At 36.7% G+C, this 21,349-nt stretch overlaps 1 protein-coding gene across 1 annotated transcript in view; it reads right to left on the bottom strand.

The window, feature by feature from the left end:
• The window catches only part of LOC108681938 (high affinity cGMP-specific 3',5'-cyclic phosphodiesterase 9A-like), a 75,762-nt gene that overhangs the window by 4,590 nt on the left and 49,823 nt on the right, over positions 1-21,349 (bottom strand). Inside the window, 10 exon segments of the mRNA XM_047882029.1 lie at positions 329-418; positions 714-864; positions 1,746-1,858; positions 2,464-2,586; positions 3,763-3,898; positions 4,548-4,649; positions 5,104-5,273; positions 6,316-6,427; positions 6,588-6,636; positions 20,585-20,734. Coding sequence (XP_047737985.1) covers positions 329-418; positions 714-864; positions 1,746-1,858; positions 2,464-2,586; positions 3,763-3,898; positions 4,548-4,649; positions 5,104-5,273; positions 6,316-6,427; positions 6,588-6,636; positions 20,585-20,734 — 1,196 coding nt within the window.

Raw genomic sequence — 21,349 nt, 5'->3', positions numbered from 1 at the left:
CTCCGACAGACATTCTATGGCAAATGTTAGTGTTGGGACGAACTCGAGACTTAGAAGCTAAAATGAGCACCTTGATCAAACAGTTAAATTATATCATAGGCCGTAATTTTCAATTTTTTATTTTTACGCCGACATACAAGGGGCAGGTGCCTTTATTATAGTATAAAATAATAAAAAAGCGTTGCTATCCATAATATTGTGATTTTGTCCGACGATGCAATCAACTGACTTGCAGGAGACAGGTGACTTTATTAGAGGATAATATCTAACCTAACAACTTCCACCTGCTATAATATATAGTTATTTTTCGTCGTTATATCCCCCTGACCTGCATGAGACACTCGAGCCAAGGCTCAGCGATGTCCAGAGGTCGCGCCTCGTTGCTGATGTCGGCAACTTTGATCAGGATCATGAAGAGCTGCGCAGTAGGGTGGTAAAATTGAGAAGTTGTTTCTTTAATGGCTCTCTCAAACAAATTGTGGCAGATCGATGAAGAAATAAAGGCGATATTAAACCTAAAATAGTGTATTATGCCCCAAATAAAAAAAATTAATGGTATTTATGTAAACGAAAATTGTTGAACGAATATCTTTAAGAGGGCTGTGAATAAATTTCTATCCCAAATTGGGGATAAACCTATATGTTGAACAAATCCAGATAAAAAAATAGTATTGAAAAAATAGAATATTCTGAACGTCAACAAAACAACTCACCAGATTGACATGGGCCCGGTTCGAAAAGTCGAAGTCTGGGATAACTTCCCTGAAGTCCCGCAAAATTTCGTTGTGCCGCGCCATGTCAGTGGCCAGGATGCAGCGGATCACACCTTCGCGGATCCGTCGGTATTGTTCGTGACTCACGTTCCTGCGACGTGCACCGGAAATATCGTAAAAATTCTGATTAATTAGCGGTGCAGCGGACCAGCAACTAGTCTCATTAGCGGTGCAACGGACCAGCAACTACTCTCATTAGCGGTGCAACGGACCAGCAGCTACTCTCATTAGCGGTGCAACGGACCAGTCACTACTCTCATTAGCAGTGCAACGGAACAGCAACTAGTCTCATTAGCGGTGCAACGGACCAGCAACTACTCTCATTAGCTGTGCAACGGAACAGCAACTAGTCTCATTATCGGTGCAACGGAACAGCAACTAGTCTCATTATCGGTGCAACGGACCAGCAACTACTCTCATTAGCAGTGCAACGGAACAGCAACTACTCTCATTAGCTGTGCATACATACCAAATGTCCGAAACAAAAATGTTCCTACCCTAAAAACGTTGAATATGAGATTAAAAAAATGAAGAGTTCTATGATCTCGGTGCGGTAAGAAAAACAAGCTGTTCTTCCCTTGCTTATATCGCATATTTTCATTAAAAGTATCACTGAAGAATTTCGTAGTTGATAATAACAAAGTAAAAAGATTACATATTAAAATTAAATAAAAAATTAACAGCTGAATGACACTAAGTTTTGCATTAAGGTAAAAATATTTTAATAACTACATTTCAGAAATTTTGGTAAATGTTGAACGCTTTAAGAATATCAGAAGCGGAGACTGATGAAAAAAAATTCAAAATATTTTAAAAAATTTCAATTTCATAGAATAAACCTATATATCGCAGACTACACCTACATATATCACTGAAGAAGGTCTCCGATAAAAAAATTACCGCTGAAAGTTTCCTCAAACAATTTTACTGATGTAAGAGCGTGAGAAGACAAAATAACCCCATGGATGTTACCGGAAAATGTTGCACTGATGTCGCTCTAGTATCTGGAATGCGATGGAGCAGTGATGGTTCTCGAGGGGAGAAATATCGTTGTAGCGCAGCGCCAGCTCAGTGCGCGCGTTGATCTGACGGTGAACAAGCAAGAGTTCTTTAAAATAATGGAATGAGTTGGAAAGTTATGTAATAAAGAAAATTATTACTTTACGTAAATCGTGATGAGTAATGTTTCTGTGAGCAGTAAAGAGTAAGGTTTCTGGTCAATAACGAGTAATGTTTAGTTAAACCTATAAATAATAATGGTTTATGTCAACAATTGGATTAATGCTTGATTTAATCATAATTGATAATTGGTTGATGCAAGTAAGAGAGAATAATGTTTTATTTCATCAATAACGAGTCATTCTCTGACGCAAAAGCGTAGAAGACAAGAAATTTTTTCCGAATAATTGATGATTTTATGTATGTGTAAAAAATGTAAAATCTTGCTAATTTTAAAACAACGACGGAAGAATATTTCAGGAGGAAAATAAAAATCTAATTATTATTCGTCTGTTATATAGTGACAAAAGAACAAAAACAGAAAAGAAAATACGTTCTTTAACATTGATAATAATCTAGTGGCCAGAAACATAATACGGTAAACCTTTGGTACCTATTGTAGCACCGTTCGAATAACTTTTTAGAGGAAAAAACGTTCGTAAATAACCCTCATGGTATTTAAAAATGTCACCTGATAAATATTGTTGAAGCCAGGATGGTCGAGGTCATGGCAGATGCAGGAGGTGAGGAGGATAATGGCGTCCAGGTCTCCTAGACGCTCCTGCAGCCGGCACTTGCAGATCAGGCCGTACATCTCGAATTAGAATGGAGTGAATGAAAAGTTATTTCTTATTTTACTATGGATAAATAATTGAGTGAATGAAAAGTTATTTCCTATTTTACTATGGATAAATAATTGAGTGAATGAAAAGTTATTTCCTATTTNCAGCCGGCACTTGCAGATCAGGCCGTACATCTCGAATTAGAATGGAGTGAATGAAAAGTTATTTCTTATTTTACTATGGATAAATAATTGAGTGAATGAAAAGTTATTTCCTATTTTACTATGGATAAATAATTGAGTGAATGAAAAGTTATTTCCTATTTTACTATGGATAAATAATTTACCACAAAACGACAGATTAAATCAATTATATGTTCAGACATTAATATTAAATCATGAGAAGCAATGACATTAATCAATTAATCAACGTCAATAAGAAATTACAGACTAATAGTTCAAAATAGATAGGAATTGAGACCACCCGTGGAAGATCCAGAAATGATGTGCGTTACTGGATTGTTTGATTTTAAATCCGTAGATTTTTTTAACTCGCTTAAAATTTTTTATTTTTATTAAATGATATTTTTAAATAAAAGAGTATGTGTAAATGTTTTATTATGTACGGTCTAAATGTATGACAGTTCAATACAGAATCGCCTCGCAAGGATTGATCGTATGTCTCTAGATATAAACTGAGCGTCAACCAAGGATTTATTATTTCGCGTGAATATTCGTGCTTACGTTAAGATATAAGCATATATGTATATTTGCACTAGTACTCTGATAAATTATAATTTCCTTGAACGTGGGACAAGGAAACGAAAATTAACTTCCTTCGACTCTGAACATATTATGACTTTTGATCTTCAATCTACGTTTCCTCGCCACTCATGAAATTCATTTGTTTGCCATGGGGTGGCAAAAAAGGCCTATATATACAGTCTGCGGACAAAAAAAGCCAAAAGAGACCAACAATTTAACATTCAGTAGTAAATTTGTTGGTTGCTTTGCATAAACTAAGTTTTTGTAGACGGTAATAATACAATACGTAAGTACCATCATGAGAAATTTTTGCAAATCGTGGAATTTGTTCGAAAAAAAAAACCATCTGGCCACCCTGGCAGGTACAAAAAGTTTTTATTTGAATATTTCTACCTGTTTGCCCGCTCACCATTTAAGTAACGCAGAATTTATTTGCCCGCTCACCATTTGGGTGACGCAGAAGGCGTGGTGGAAGTTATGGAAGGGAACTTGGTTGTAGTGCAGGTACACCACCGACAAGAAGTTCCTCAGCACACCGATCTCGATGTCGAACTTCTCCAGCAGCCCCAGGTCCTTATACCTACGAGGGTAGCTCCTCAGGGTCAGTATACGGCTGATCTAAGTATTATTAGACAACACTTTTAATTTAAAGTTATACGATCAATTTCACGTTTCTTTGCACAAACTTAGTTAGAGTGATGTGCAGTAGCTGTAAAGCAAGATTCATTACGTGAGTACAGTAGTGTAAAATAAGTATTCAGTAAGTGTGCAAAAAGCGTTTGTATTAGTGGCTAATAAGTGCACTTTGAGCATTCAAGAAGTGTCTCCAATTGCACATTAACTATGCAATAGATTCACAGTAGACATCCATTAAGTGCCTTATGTCTATACTCCGAAGGTCCAGAAGTATGCATCACTCAATCTAAGTTTTCAGTCGAGGTATATCGAATGCCTAGAAAGTGCGATTGAATATACATCGAGTGTCCAGTAATTGTACAGTAGTTGTGCATGAATTGCATACTTACTGTGCATTTGGAGGGACTCATTGAACACTCAATGTGCACTTATTGACCACTAACCGTAACCTCACAAAACACTTTGGGCACACTTACTGAATACTTATTTTAAATCGAGTGTTCATAATGTGCCCAGCAGATGTACATCGAGTGTTCGTTATGTGCTCAGTATAGGCAGTTTGAGAGCCCAGTATAAGGACCCAGTGAGCTCACATGTGCTGTAGCAGCATCAGCACTTCGCTGTCGTCCCAGGCCCAGTTGTTGAAAGTTGGGAGCCGCAAACACTGAGCAGTCTCTTCAACAACCACCGAGTCCCTGCAAATATCAAACGATCTTGCTTATAAACATCATTTTTGTATAAGATTTCTTCATTGCTGTTAAAGAATTTTTAGGGTATCTTAAAATATAACCCCTCGTCAACATTCATTCCTTGAGAATACGCAGCAAAGCAAACGAATTAATTTTCAGCTAAGAACTATTGACAAATTTTGAAAGCACTGAAATATCTTCCGACGAAATAATATCAATAACTTTCCATGAACACTTTTTTAAAAAAGGAGCCCAAAAAAGATAAAAAGTAACATATTTTTGTAAAGTGCGAACAAAATAACTTTAGCATCACAGAATAACATTTCGGCTACGCTGCTGAATGTTCAGTGAAAATTTCAATAGGATACAAAAAACTTAATTAATGCCTAGCTAGAACGAATAGAATGCATGATAAATCATGATAAAAGTTTAAAAATTTTCGTATGAACAAGCAAGTTACCAAATCTCGCGGAACCTCGCGAAGACGAGCGAGACGTCCTCCTCCATCTTGCGCCGGTAGTGCACTCGCTCCCAGTAGGGGTGCGAGCTCGCGCGGTATGACCGGGGACACGGGATGCCATCTCCCTTATATTATAGTATAATATTATATAATACAATATAATATAAAATCTATATTAAAACTGAAAAATTTGTAATGCGCCTTTTTTACCGTTGGATAGAGCATGCTAATAAATCTTCTCAGGTTGTAGCTCATTCTAGCGCAAAAAAATGAGTATGATTTTAACTTGGGTATGACGGCATTTGGTGGCGGCCAGTTGATTAGCGTGAAAAAATCGCATAGTACTAATGTTGAGTCAATAGAAGTCTGAGCAATGAATGTAATGTGACAGTAGTCGTCTGGCAGAAAATATGCGATGGAACTTGAATCGGCGACAGGCTACGGCCTAATAATTAAAAACCGCGAATCCGCTATTATTATCATTAAATGTTGTTCATGATGTAAAATTCGGAGTAACAAGGTTTGAATTGTTAATTTAATGATGATGGTTCGTCGAGGAGCTGAGAAATGATGCGAGCGAAATATTATACTGAACGCCTAGCGACTAATAGACAAAATACATACATAAGCAATGAAATTTTAGCATATAAGGAAAAAAGCCATAAAAAAGTTGCCAGTGAATAATTTAAGCAGTAAACTTGTTTCATGTGAAAATTTTTGAAAAAATTATCTCGCTATCCAATGACATGTCTATGCAATGCTGGTAAGGACGTAATTCAGGAACTGAAAATTTGCAACCTCATTGAAACGAAGTGAGGGAGACGAAAAATAAGTTAGTCATAATCTCGAAATTGCGACACACTTCCCACACAGAGCATTGATACGTCCATTTACAGAGCTACACAAGGGAAAAACGTGTATCAGATTTGGGGCACAGTCTTGCTCATTTCTTTGAAAGATTGCAAGATATTTTGATGCTGCAGAGTGAGTAAGTGTGTAAAAATTTATTCTGCATGAAAGATTGATGGTGCATACTAAATAAGTAAGTATTAATGGTGCGTGACGCATTGATGGTGCGGAGTAAATATGTATTGATGGTGCATGAGGGATTGATGGTGCATATTAAGTAAGTATGTTTTAATAGCGCATGACGCATTGATGACGTAGAGTAAGTATTGCTGGTGAGTAGCAGTCACCTGGCAGTGATGTGACGTGCGTAGCTTCCAGACTGCGCCTGATGGTGTCCACTGCGTTGCGCAGGTCAGCCACGACAGGAGGAAGGTCTGACCTCAGCACCGCCACCGTCTGCTCCACCGCACGCAGTCTGGCGCAGGATATATAAAATAATTGCCTATTATATTAATGGTATATATGCAAACATGTTGATACACCACATTAATGATATTTAATAATATAATATAATGAGTAATATATCCTATTTCAAGCTTCCTGAATTACTTCTACAACAGAGTTGCGCGTCTCACCTGGTCTCGAGGTCCATGAGGTTCAGGTCGAGCTGGCTGATTTTGGCCTCTGCAAAAAATTGTCTGTATATTAGAACGAACGAAACAGCGACGTTAAGTAAGAAATGCTTATTAATCTTGTAATAGTAATCATGGTACGGGAAATTATTATGGGTGTAAATGGTTACAGAGGGGTCACCATTACTGGAAGCTACAAAGAATAAAGACAAAAATATCTCTGTGACGAACCAAATTTATTTTTATCATGGAATTCTCCTGTAAAGAGTTTATCATCACTGTGAAATTTATAATGAATTTCAAATGACGCGTCTTCATTACGACAGAGCAAAGGATTTCTAGTTTCCTTATATAGTCAAACTTGGATCTCGGAAGAAGTTTAGAGCTACTTCCCCCCAAAAAAATCTCATTGCTGAAGGCTTGCAGCTCTAATTTCTCTTCTTTTTGCCTCATTTTATTTCATTTTGTCACTGGGATTCGAACGCAAAGACGCGACTATACACATACAAAATTATCCGCGTATCATGGGTGGCCGTTCAACTGGCGCTGAAACACCGTCGATATCGTCTCATATTTTAGGCTGAGGGTAGGACCGGCTTGTGAAGCTAAGTTTGCTGTTCCTCGGGGAGACAAAGAAGCTCCAGTTATGGCCTGCCCCTCCATGGCGATCGAGGGCAGAGACGAGAGGTGTAGTGCAAGAGAATACCAATATATACTGGCCGGCAAAAAACCCAGACTGCTGACGTCATGCGGGGATCCCATAGGGAACATAAGGATGTAGCTGCGGTACCGCGCGCACCGGTGTGTGAACTAAAGGAAGGGCGACGTCGGATTTTGTTCGGTTTTGTTTTTAGTAAATGCAGAGAAATTTTTTTGAGTGGTGATAAATTACACCCGCAATTATATTTTTGCGGGTGATAATATGAAAGAAAAATAAGTCCAAGAAATTTAGGTCTTTCGCGATAAATTCGGATCGCGGTTTAGATGTGGGAACACTTATTAAACCTCGATCTCACAATCAATCAAAGGTGAATATGCCAGTCGTTTGACCTATTTTATAGACCATTTTTCTACATACTGTGTTTAAGCAAAACTTCGTAATGCGTTTCAATATGCGATCACTTCAACCGCAATGTTACCGAATTATTCATATGCGCAGCGAATGAATATATAATGTTCGTTAAAATAAAATATTTATTCGTTATTACAGTTCTCGATTGAATGATGATTATCATATAAATTCCTGTTATTTATTACTACGAGCTCAGTAATTAAGTATTGATCAGCAATTTATTGGTAAAAGTTCCGTATAGATAATCAATGATCGTTACTAGAATTCTTGGGACGGCGCTTCTAACATTTTTACTGCCATGATTATCTGATGAGAAAGATTCGTGGCTAAGAAAGTCATATTTAACATTTCAGTTATAGAATAGAATAGAATAGAATAGAATAGAATAGAAGTGTCGGCGTTGAAGAAATAGGCCCATGGCCTGTTGCCGATTCTTGAACTTTTCGTGACTTGATTCACAAGGGATCCGGCCTTTGGAACCCGATCTTTCCATAACTGACGATTGATTGAGATAGCTGCTGGACTTATTGCCTGCAGTTATGGACAGGAATTATATGATGGAGACATGGCAGGCGGTTGCGCCATCATAGCAGCATTGGATTGCCAGGTTTCTCTACTCAACAATACAAATTTGAATACATGATGATTTTTAAATGTAATTTTACCAGTTAAGTAACCTAGCTAGCAATGTACATATATCTGAATCGGTTCAATATTACGCATTCAAAATTACTGATTTTCTATATTCATTCAAGATTCGTGACATATTACGTTACCTAAAAAGGATTGCAGGGAGATTGTTTTGAACCATTTGATTGGTATATATGATTTTATCCAGTTGAAGGTAAAATGTTCATACAGTTTCGAATTTGTTAAAATATATTGTTCTAGATTACTACAGATGAGCCTGAAAACCTGGTTGCATCCTTAACAAATGATTCGTGCATGATGAGCGTCACGCAGATGCGAAACAACCCGTCCCGATATTGAGTATTGAAATCCTATACGACTTAAAAAAGTTCACTCGCAGGGATATTCTCGGAACCTAAGATGAACAAAGGAACTGTGAGGTTTAGGGGGACCCAAGACAGAGACGTGCAAGCCACGAGTCTCGCCAGTTCTGTTATATATAGCAACAAACTTTCTCGAGACATTTTTTCTACAGGATATTGAAATTGTGAATATAAATGATGAAGTGATTAACATTGTTGATGTATTTCTGGATTTTTCTTGTGTATCATTGAAGTTTTTTATTCGTTTCATTAATGATGCTCAAAGTATACAATTTATTTGCCAGCTATTATTAAAAACAAAATTCAGGGAGAAATGGAAATGATGTTCTATTTATTTCTCAAATGTTTTGAATTCACTACTTGACTACTCCTACTTTATTTACTGTTACTCAAACAACAGAATTTACTTCTGAAATATTTGATTATCATAAAACATAGTTCAATGCACTGAGAATTTTTTTATCTGTTGAAAATATTAATTAAAGGACCAGAGCTCATTTAAATCAAAATAAGTTCGATATTCATAATTCTTTTCTATTCTGGAGATGAGTGGCACAGTTAATTCTTGAACATATCAGAAAGTATATTCCAAATAAAAGTGAATGAATAAGACAGGAACTAATTGAGCACAAAAATTAGTCGAAATATCGCTTTGAGCAATCTGTTTTGCAGCGAGCCTCTAAGGATCAATTAGATTAGCCTCCAATTAAATGTAAGGGGCAACTAAACGAAAATTAAAAGCCACGGCCAAGTTGCAAAGGCCTAAAAAAGTTTAAATTAGGTTTGCTATAACATGGAAGGGACACTATTTATGTTCAGCATTCCCTTCAGATTAGCGTATTGATAAATTTTTTCCTTTAGTTATCAATTAAGAACATTAAAGACATGTTAAGCAAGCAGCTAGGGTTAAATATTGGAATTCCATGATTAACTGCTTCAGAAGTAACAAAGTCTAAACAGAACAGAGGTGACAGAAGCACCAATATATCAATAAAAATAGATGTAACTGTATTCTTCAAATACATCAGTAAAGGTATCAACAACTAGAACAACAGCAACGACACAAAGGAAGCTAGGAGATAAGCAAGATGTAGGTGCACAACTGTGCATAGACTGTGCTTATGCAGGCAGGTTAATAGCCTTTCCCTAGCACGCGCTGTGTAACATTAATCATGCACATTTATCTTGATCGGCATCCCAACGATTGCCGTTGTGTATAGCACGTAACAACAGATTGCGCTAGGTTAGAAATCGTATGTAATTTGTTTAATAAGCATATAATACGTTTATTTTCAAATGAAAAATTTAAATTGATGATTGACTTTGTCTCCGATACGATTTAAATGTAAATATGGTGAATTACCTTTTTTGTGTCAAAGCTTATAACTAAATAGTAATTTACGCAAAATAATTTTCAATTCTATTTGTTTCAAAGGGTTTGAATACGCCAGTTTCTAGTCACTTTTCATTAAAATCGGTTTCTGTAAAACATAAAAACACCGGTAAAAATGATTGCTTATGAATTAATATTTGACATGGTGTTAACAAACTTTCTAAAATGCTTTACTCCGAGAATAAACTCATTGATGTCCTAAAAACGGCTTACCAATTGTTTCCATTAACCAGGCACGTAAAGAACATCGAACTAAATCAACGACGTTAATCAGTTAATCAAAATCAACTATAACTATGTTGCGTACGACACACGCGTACCAAGCGGAAGATTTATTCAAAAATGTTATGTTAGGAACTTTAAATTCAACAGTAATAATATAAATACTAGTGGATGATTCCAGTAAAACATTTAAATATGACCATTTTATTTCAGTTGAATTACAAATAAAAGCATTATGGCTAGAATTGAATGTCGAAAAGGATATTAATCTAATAAGCTTGCATATACGGCCACTGAGTCGACGCTACAGTGGGGTTAAGCAAACCAATATCCGATGCGACCTACAGGAGTAATCGAGCTGCTCTACCAGATACTCAAGTTCTCAATCAGAGAGACTAATTGCCAGGATATTGGCGCTATTCAAACGGCTGTTCGATACGTCTTAGCAGAGCTACTGTAAATCAAGTTCCTTCAGCCTGCTGAGCCATTCTCTGAAAATTTACTTCACCATTTGAGCGCTGCACTTGGATGTGATACTCTATTATTTCATGAGTTTCCGCTCCACTTGTAACTAGAATGTTAAGATTCGTTATTTGCGATGTGCAAAGAGTTTTCAGTCATCATATAAATTTCGATTGGCGATTTTTTCACTTTTTATTGATGTCAAATATTGTTATGTTTAAAATTTAATAAGAATATACGTATATTTTTTTATTTTCAATTAAAATGTCACATATTTTTAATGGATAATTGTAATAAGAAATTTTACGATACTCTGACTCCAGTTCTGACTCCGGACTTCTGAAGTACAATGCTGGAAAAAATATATTGACCATAAAATACTTCAGTTCATAAGTGGATGTGCAGGTAAACTAGTTTTCTTGCTCTATATCTAATCCTACATAGAATGTTTTATTTTTACTTGATAGAAGTACCGAAAATCCCTACTTTAAACGTTATTCGAACTTATCGCGATTATTGTCACATTAATCATGTTATTAATCTGCCAGAGTCAAACAGCCTGTGTGCGCACGACGAGATACACCCAACACTCGCCGGCGCGCACAGGCATAAAATTTTTGACTTAACATACATTTTTGAAATCTCAAATTTACGTTTCAAAAAAATAAAATTAACCTCTTGATGTTGGCCGTGAATTAGTGACGCGACTTTAACTCACTTTGCAGAGCTCGTTTATTCTGCAAGGTGATCCCTAAATTGCCGAAAAGGATTTACTTTCCGGTTTCCCGCCTCCGTCCGACAATTTGGAGGGGAAATAAAATACATCTAACTCTACCAAGACGTCTCTGCCGTCACTCGCAGGCGCTGCACAAGCGCCTAGAAGGCGGATTGCCCCGAGAAACTGGCCTGCACCAAATACGCAACAAGCAGCAATGTAGAAAAGTAGTGGTCGTATTGATGTAGAGAAGTAGTGGTGGTAATTATGTAGAGAAGTAGTGGTCGCAATGATGTAGAGAAGTAGTGGTCGTATTGATGTAGAGAAGTAGTGGTGGTAATGATGTAGAGAAGTAGTGGTCGTAATGATGTAGAGAAGTAGTGGTCGTAATGATGTAGAGAAGTAGTGGTCGTAATGATGTAGAGAAGTAGTGGTCGTAATGATGTAGAGAAGTAGTGGTCGTAATGATGTAGAGAAGTAGTGGTCGTAATGATGTAGAGAAGTAGTGGTCGTAATGATGTAGAGAAGTAGTGGTCGTAATGATGTAGAGAAGTAGTGGTCGTAATGATGTAGAGAAGTAGTGGTCGTAATGATGTAGAGAAGTAGTGGTCGTAATGATGTAGAGAAGTAGTGGTCGTAATGATGTAGAGAAGTAGTGGTCGTAATGATGTAGAGAAGTAGTGGTCGTAATGATGTAGAGAAGTAGTGGTCGTAATGATGTAGAGAAGTAGTGGTCGTAATGATGTAGAGAAGTAGTGGTCGTAATGATGTAGAGAAGTAGTGGTCGTAATGATGTAGAGAAGTAGTGGTCGTAATGATGTAGAGAAGTAGTGGTCGTAATGATGTAGAGAAGTAGTGGTCGTAATGATGTAGAGAAGTAGTGGTCGTAATGATGTAGAGAAGTAGTGGTCGTAATGATGTAGAGAAGTAGTGGTCGTAATGATGTAGAGAAGTAGTGGCCGTAATGATGTAGAGAAGTAGTGGTCGTAATGATGTAGAGAAGTAGTGGTCGTAATGATGTAGAGAAGTAGTGGTCATAATAATGTAGAGAAGTAGTGGTCGTAATGATGTAGAGGAATAGTGGTCAAAATTGTGCTCAGAAGTAATGGTCGAAATTGTGCAGAATAGTTATGGCCGAAATGATGCAAAGAATTAATTGTTGAAATTATGCAGAGAAGTAGTGGCCGAAATTGTGCAGAGAAGTAGTGGTCGTGATGATGTAGAGAACTAATGGTCAAATTATGCAGAAAATAATTAATGGTCTAAATGATGTAGAAAATCAATGGTCGAAAGTAATAAGTGATGCACAGAAGTTTAGGTCTAAATGATGCAAAGAACTAATGGTCGAAATTATGCAGAGAAGCAGTGGCCGAAATTGTGCAGAGAAGTAATGGTCGTAATAATAATGTAGAGAACTAATGGTAAAATTATGCAGAGAATAATCAATGGTCTAAATGATGTACAAAATCAATGGTCGAAAGAAATAAGTGATGCACAGAAGTTTAGGTCTAAATGATGCAAATGAGAAATGGTTGAAATGATGCTGAAAAGTATGGAAAACATTACGTTCAGGGGGAGAATTAGCAACCGACATGCTTTGCATGACCTGATGTTTGAGTTAATATTAACCTAAACATTAATATGGGAGAAGAAACGTTCGGAATATTCGGGATAAAATGAGCAGAAAAATTCTGTGGAAAACAGTAGTTATTTCTGTGGGTAGACGAGTGACAGTTGAAAGGCGGTACCCCAAACGAAAAATTAGGTTCGAGATACGTTTAGGGCCAGAGTATAGTGATAATTGATAACACTGCACGGAGCATGCAACGCTCTGAATGTCTGAACCTACTCTAGCAGAATTGCCGCGCTCATGACAAATTGTCGCGCTCATGACAAATTGTCGCGCTCATGACAAATTGTCGCGCTCATGACAAATTGTCACGCTCATGACAAATTGCCACGCTCATGACAAATTGTCGCGCTCATGACAAATTGCCACGCTCATGACAAATTGTCGCGCTCATGACAAATTGCCACGCTCATGACAAATTGTCGCGCTCATGACAAATTGCCACGCTCATGACGAATTGCCACGCTCATGACGAATTGCCGCGCTCATGACAAATTGCCGCGCTCGTGACAAATTGTCGCGCTTATGACAAATTGCCGCGCTCATGACGAATTGCCGCGCTCATGACAAATTGTCGCGCTCATGACAAATTGTCGCGCTCATGACAAATTGCCACGCTCATGACAAATTGTTGCGCTCATGACAAATTGTCGCGCTCATGACAAATTGTTGCGCTCATGACAAATTGCCTCGCTCATGACAAATTGTCGCGCTCATGACAAATTGTCGCGCTCATGACAAATTGTCGCGCTCATGACAAATTGCCACGCTCATGACAAATTGCCACGCTCATGATAAATTGCCACGCTAATGACAAATTGCCACGCTCATGACAAATTGCCACGCTCATGACAAATAGCCATGTTCATGACAAATTGCCATGCTCATGACAAATTGAAACGTTCATGACAAATTGCCACGCTCATGACAAATTGCCATGCTCATGACAAATTGCCACGCTCATGACAAATTGCCACGCATGAAAAATTGCAACGCTCATGACAAATTGCCACGCTCATGAAAAATTGCAACGCTCATGAGAAATGAGAAATTGCCATGCTCATGACATAGTGTCCTAGTTTTGAACAAACCATCTTTTCATGCATTGTTTTCATTTTAATTTTATTTATTTCAGTTTTATTTATTTAAGTATTTAGGCAAATAAAATGAATAACTTGTCACTCAAATTTCGAAAGTTAATGCTTACGGTAGTAAATATATCTAAAAGGAATAAAATTAAAATAAATATATTTTCAATATATATATCTCCTCCTTATTTATAACAGGAGGTAAATGGGAGTGTGACAATAATTTTGAGTTCGAACAGGTGTAATCAAATTTTGTAGCACTAAAATAATTTCAAGGATTTTTGGTGACGTGATTCAGGTTGACAAAATTCTTCATGACTAAATCCAGTCTAGTGACATCAAAGACCTAATATAACGAATAATTTTGATTTGTACGATTATTCGAATTCAATTAAGTTGAATGTTTTAAAAATTTATACTTTATATTCACCTCATTTTATGCAAAAATACACATTTTAAACTGGTTTCCAGCTTCAATAAAGTGCAGAGTTGCCTAATGAAGAGGAAGCCCCGGGCCTGAACCAAGTACAATAAACTCGACCAGGTACAAAATAAGTTCAAAAAGAAATGAACTTCAGAGAACGAAGAGCCCTGGAGTGCCCGGAGAAAAGTCTGTGGCATCGATCACTCGGCCCTGGTAGACCTGTTTAATTACATGTGCTTGACTTGAACATACTGCATGTTATACGAAATTTTTTATTACCTAGCAAGTGTTATTCGGAAGAACGAAAGCTTTCAAATTTCGTTCTTCCACCGCGTTAAGCTGTTTTTAATAATTTAGTTTGGTGAGGAGATCACAGCAGCGCCATTAAATACTGTTTTGCGCACAAGTTATTGTATACTTCATGCAATTCTATACGCTCGAACGTTCCATCAACTTTAATTAATCGGTTCAAATCGCTTTAATTTTTGTTAATTTAGAATTTGAATTATTGTGACACCGTAATGCAAAGTGTAACTCTTCGTTTAATTCTTCTCCAGAGGTTCGTTTCAGTTCTCACATTAGACTTTTCTTCCACAAATAATTACATCACAAACAGCCACTTTGTACCTAGAATGTTGTGCGAATCACTAATTTGAATTCACAATCCGCGAAACGAACGGTAATCGAATCGCGATTATTTTAATCATTCAAAGTGTTGGAAATAAATATCTTCTACGTTTAAACTTCATTACTATCTGGTACATGTGCTGAAAATAATTCGCAATAGTGCAAATTTGCGGGAGTTTTTGCGGCAGTGCAGTGCAACATGAATATTTTATTTTTATTTTTATATTATTAAAACAAAGCTGCCTATTAAAGCTGGCTTTCTTGTCTCCTTTTTCTGTACACGGGCCGCACGAGTCGACGCTGACACCAGAAAATTGATGAAAATTTTGAAGTTCCAGCAGAATATTTAATTACTTGACTGGCTTTGAATAAATTCAACAGAACATTGGCTGAATCAATCAATAATTGATTAATTATCAATAATCAATCTTCGGCTGAATCAATATGAACAATCAACTTATCAGTCAAGCAAGACATAATTTGATGCCCCACGTTTAGTATGTAAAAAATATTGAGATAATCGTTAACAGCCATCTAGTCGATAACCTTTGAAAAGTTAACAACTATCATGGTCATTAAAAAATCTATACAACCAATGATTCTCCGTACGTAGGCACCTTTCTTCATTAGATATCACGTCTTGAGAAGCGCGACGGCAAACCACAATTAAAACGTACGCGTTTCTTGTGCGGTCAATAATTTTATTATTACCAAACTATCGTTCTGAAATGCAGTTAAACTGAATCATATTCTTTTTCAGGAACTAACGTTTAAAGGAGGATGATTTTGGAGAGAGAAATGTCGTTCAGGTGATAAAAATTAATTTATCGTTGAATGTTGTTATATATAACCGATATATATGTGTCAATTATAACCATCTTTTATAATATTAATAGTTCTATTTCACGGTTAGATTTTTATGCACTATATATTTTAAGAATTTTCACGGCATTTGCATTCATGCTTAAGCTGCGCATTGATGAGGACAGCCACATGACTACGCAATTTGACATAACCGGTCTGCCAAATACGAGATCATAACAGCACACTAAGTACATTGGTACGTATGTGTACGTGTCAATATAGTATAAATGTGCTGCAATGATCAGAACCCTTGCCTAGCTGTTTAAGTCCAGTCGCAGAGAAGCGAAGTCCCCAGCAAAATGAGAAAAAGGAGGAAAGAAAGTTAAGACTTCCGCCGATCTCATTATTTCGCGCAAAAGTTCCTTAATAAAGGATTTTGACTTGAGTTCCAAGAACTGAAGAGTTTTCAGATATGTACTTGAATCTTAAGGAAGAGTGGAATTTTTTAAACAGTTTATCCGCAAACGAAAGTCGGTGAGGTTTTTTAGTTCGTAACTTTGCGAACTAGAATGCGTTTTGCTGAGCAAAAAAAAAAGTTCTAGTAACTGAATCTGTTTCATAAAGAACTAAATTGAAAATAGAGACCAGCGGTTTTGATAGACAATTCAAACAAATATTTACCTCTTCTGTAGAGCTCATACCAATTCTACTAAAATCAATTTGACCAACAAACTACATAAGTATTTAACATATATTGGACACTGACAGAATATTTTGAATTAGATAAAATTATTGGTGCAACCGATTCAGATAACTAATTAATAAATGAAATTGTAGGTAGCACTTCAAGAGATGAAGGGGTGACTCAGCATATAATAAGGAATCGTATCTGTTCATATCAATTTTCCATGTCAGAAGCTCTTAGACTTATTGTTCTCAGATATTACGCGATAAAATTACGAATTAAAGATAACTGATGGGTATATTGATCAATTAAAGTCCTATCAGCGATACGGATCGACATCGCAAAGATCAAGCTGATTAAATTGAGAGCGTTTTGTTGGCTGCCCCCCGGGTGTCTTGGAACCGAAAAGCCGCTGCTGCTGCTACCCCAGGGTGCAAGCTAGCGAGTAAGTGGGAAGCCTTACGAGTCCCGAGTAATAAGTTGAAGTGCACTGATATCGTGCGGCGATATTGTATCAGTTTAATCAGAATAATCAGTTGACTGCATAGGATTATGTTGGAGTGAACTTATCTAATATGTTTAATTGAACGTCTGAAATGATAGTCTTGGAAATAGTTTTAATTTTTTTACCGGTTAATTGAACTGCTTTAAGATCATTATAATTTGCTTATAATTCATTTGATTGGCTTATTATGATGCCATAAAACCATCATCTGTTAGCCAACGTGTGGGGCTTCCACGAAATCAATGTCGTCACGAAATGACGCAATAAAATCAATACGTTGCCACGCAATGTCCACTTGCGTGCGACCCTTCGTGATTAATGCGACATGGGCAGCGTTGAGCTTTGATTATTTCATCGTTAAGTTCGACCAATCAGAGCATCCTGAGCACTAGCTTTAATTAATCAAATGAATCTCATCACACGAGAACCAGCGCTGGGCTGGAGAAAAACGAAACCCTCCGTTCCATTTTAACGAAGGGTGAGCTGAAGTAAAGGGACAGAAAGAGGTGAAGAGTAAAAGAGAGGGAATAGAACATTGAACAGCTGAAACACGAAAAGGGCAACATAAACAGAAAGGCAATTGATCAGATGAAGATATATAAAGACTGTAAAGTTACAAATGCAATATTTATCAAGCAGTTGTGATTCTGCCTCAGAAATGACAAGAGCCGAAACATGCCTTGACGTTTACTAAAAATAAAATATGGTACAGTCATTGCGACTCCATTATTGACAAACTTCGCCTAAACAAAGTTTGTGACAAACTACGCCCGGTGCTTTGAGAAATGGTTTGAAAATAAATTAATGCATCTAAAATTTCTCGTCTCACTGTATCTTTTACTGAATGTTGATGAATAACAATAACTGCGCCAAGAAACTTCACTATACACTCGTGAAATTTAATTATATGCATACCATATTCCTCTTACCACATTATTCTAAACAATAAATCAAAACTTTTACTCAATTTTAAAAAAGGTAATACTGCAAAAGATTATTTCAGCGTTCAGCCGTGAGACACAAAATTGGTTTCTTAAGGAAGGAACCTAAAAGGACAAGAAATTAAAAAACAATGCAAGCCAGTGAGAGGAACGCCAACTCTACAATATACATGTAGAATCCTCAACAAGAGAAGCCTCAATCCTCAACAAGAGAATTCGATCTCAAGCCATAGAATCCAGAGGTTTGAAATTGAGACGAAAAACAGGATCTGAGAATTTAAGCCAACGCCCTTGGAAGGCGAGTTTAAATATAACTCTCGTTGCAAATAGATGAAGAGCTCACATCCAACGAGGCTTGTGAAAGGAGAACTTCTTGTTAATATATAAATTCCGGATTTGTGAACAATATTATATATAAACAACCTTCATGATTTGTGAACAATATTGTTAATTCCTGATGTGGAATTGTTGAACGTAAGTAATTCTATCAAAATTCTGTCAGGCATGCACCTATAATCGATTCAATTGAATAGCTGTAGTTTATATAGAATATTCAAGAGAAAATTCTAATGAAATAATATTTTCCAGAGAATTTTACCAAAGCATATGGCAAAAGTATTCAAATAAGAGAAAGCTTAAGTTTGAATAAATTTATATAACATGTTATAGTCCTAAAAAATGAATTATAGACAAGACTACGCTGCGGGTCGTTTTCTGCTCAGATCAACAGTAACAAAATTAGCATTAACTCGATCAGGCATGAAACTCGCCCCAACCCAAATAAATTGGTTTTTGAAATTCACCCAAGTTAAGGAAACTCCAAAAAACGAACGCAAAATACACGCCAAGTCTCTGTACTCAGTCTGGCGGCAGCTGAAAATCGGTATGTACCTTAGAAATGTTATAACAGCTGTGAAGTCTGGGGTTAACACTCGGCACACAACACACGAGGATGTAACGTGCGTACCGGCATGGAGTTTTATGTACATGAAAACTGGAAATTGCGGGAACGATCGCTGAGAAAACGTCCCAATAAGCATCCAACGCTAAATAACGGTAATTAAACGTTGTTTCGCCGAAATAAACACGTAATCAACGTTGTTTCAACGTCATTTGCTCGTAGGCGCGGCTCGAGACGACAGCTCCATCAGCCATCCGTCCAATGAGGCAGCTAATACGAGACTGATCCGCCAAAGCACAAAGTATATCATGACCGATAATGGATTTAGCTCACGTTGAATGATGCGTTTGAAAGCAACGAGGTCAGAGGTTTCATATATCATGTCCCACTGACAATTATTTCACTGTCCCCAAATTCGAAAAGTATTAAGTGACACAAGGATTCTGAACAGACCTCGTGAAACTCCACAGCCATGCTCAACATTGTTGTCGCAAATGACTGCCCTTTACTCATCACGAATCCCAATTTCTTTCTAGGTGTCAGTGACTTCAGGAACGTCATTCATGACTTCAGGAAGTCTTAATCATGAACATACATGTGAGTCTCATACATTAACATAGATGTTAGACTCATTCATGGACAATCATTTTTTATTAATATTTAAACATTCATGAGAGTCTCATACATAATATACATGTTGGTCTCACACATGGAAAAACATGTTCGCGTTATACACAAACATACATGTTGGTCTCATACATCTTAACATACATGTTCGTCTTAAACACAAACATACATGTTGGTCCATACATGAATATACATGTTCGTCTTATACACAAGCATAAATGTTGGTCTAATACATGAACATACATGTTTGTATCATAAACAAACATACATTTTGATCTCATACATGAACATAAATAAAACATAAAATAAACATTAAAAAAATGATTGTCTCATACGTGGACACATTTCCATATGTTATTCTCATACATGAACAATTGAACGTACATCTTAGTCTCATGTATGAACATACATGTTAATCTCATATATGAACCTATATGTCAATCTCATACATGAACATGCATGTTAGCGTCATATATAAGCATACATGTTGTCTCATATATGAACGCACATGTTGTTCTGATACAAGAACGTACATGTTAATCTCATACAAGAACATACACGTTTGCGTCATACATGAACATACACGTTTGCGTCATACACAAACATACATGTTGGTCTAATACAAGAACATACATGTTGGTTTAATACAAGAATATGCATGTTAATCTCATACATGAACATACATGTTTGTATCATGCACAAACATACATGTTGTTGTTCTAATACAAGAACATACATGTTAGTCTCATACAAGAACATACATGTTGATCTCATGCACAAACATACATGTTGTTGTTCTAATACAAGAACATACATGTTAGTCTCATACAAGAACATACATGTTGATCTCATGCATGAACATACATGTTAGTGTGAATGGCAAAAACTGACCTTGGTACGAGGTAGCGGCCAAGTAGATCTTGTAGGGATCGGACGGCGAGTTTGGCATGAGGTCGGCACTTGGGTTGATCAATTGTCCGTCTGATCGACAAAGTTTGATGACATCACACTGGCCGGCATTGGCGACTTTCCGTAGTAATTCTGCAAAGAAATAAAGTGCGTGCTTAGGAAACAGTGAGTATAGACAAAGAAACCCTAAGGAACAAAACAGGTATGGCATTCTCGTCAAAGTAATTATGCGGAGAAATAGGGTGCATGCGTAGGAATTAGTGAGGTTAGACAAAAAAATTTTAAGGGAAGTACTGAAATAACATTTCTTTCTTATCAAAGTAATTCTGCAAAGAAATATATATATAGTGCGTGTTTAGGAAGCAGTGTGGGTAGAGTCGACAAGTGAAATATTAAGGATATTACTGGCTTGACATTTTTGACTTTTACTGACCAAAATAATCATTTATTAAAATAAAAAATTTGTAATTTCTCTATTTTTATGCAATCGCTTTCGTCTGCCAGAATCAGGAAAAGTTATATTTTACTCATTGTATTTAACCCTTTCACAAACATTCCTAAATTACTTGTGGATGTAACAATGTGACATATTTGTAGTGAATGAATAAAACGTAGGTTCAATTTCTTAAATTATTTTCTGTTACATTAACGCGAATCTAATTGTGAAAGAGTTTCCCTAATTGTCAAAAGGCAACTAAACATTAACTAGAAATTATGATCGAAAAAATGTTCATGAACATTATAGCA

Source organism: Hyalella azteca, unplaced genomic scaffold (genome assembly GCF_000764305.2).
Source record: "Hyalella azteca isolate HAZT.00-mixed unplaced genomic scaffold, Hazt_2.0.2 contig9456, whole genome shotgun sequence".
Lineage (NCBI taxonomy): Eukaryota > Metazoa > Arthropoda > Malacostraca > Amphipoda > Hyalellidae > Hyalella > Hyalella azteca.
The sequence above is the reverse complement of the archived record's forward strand: the minus strand, read 5'-3'. Positions and strand labels throughout refer to the sequence as shown.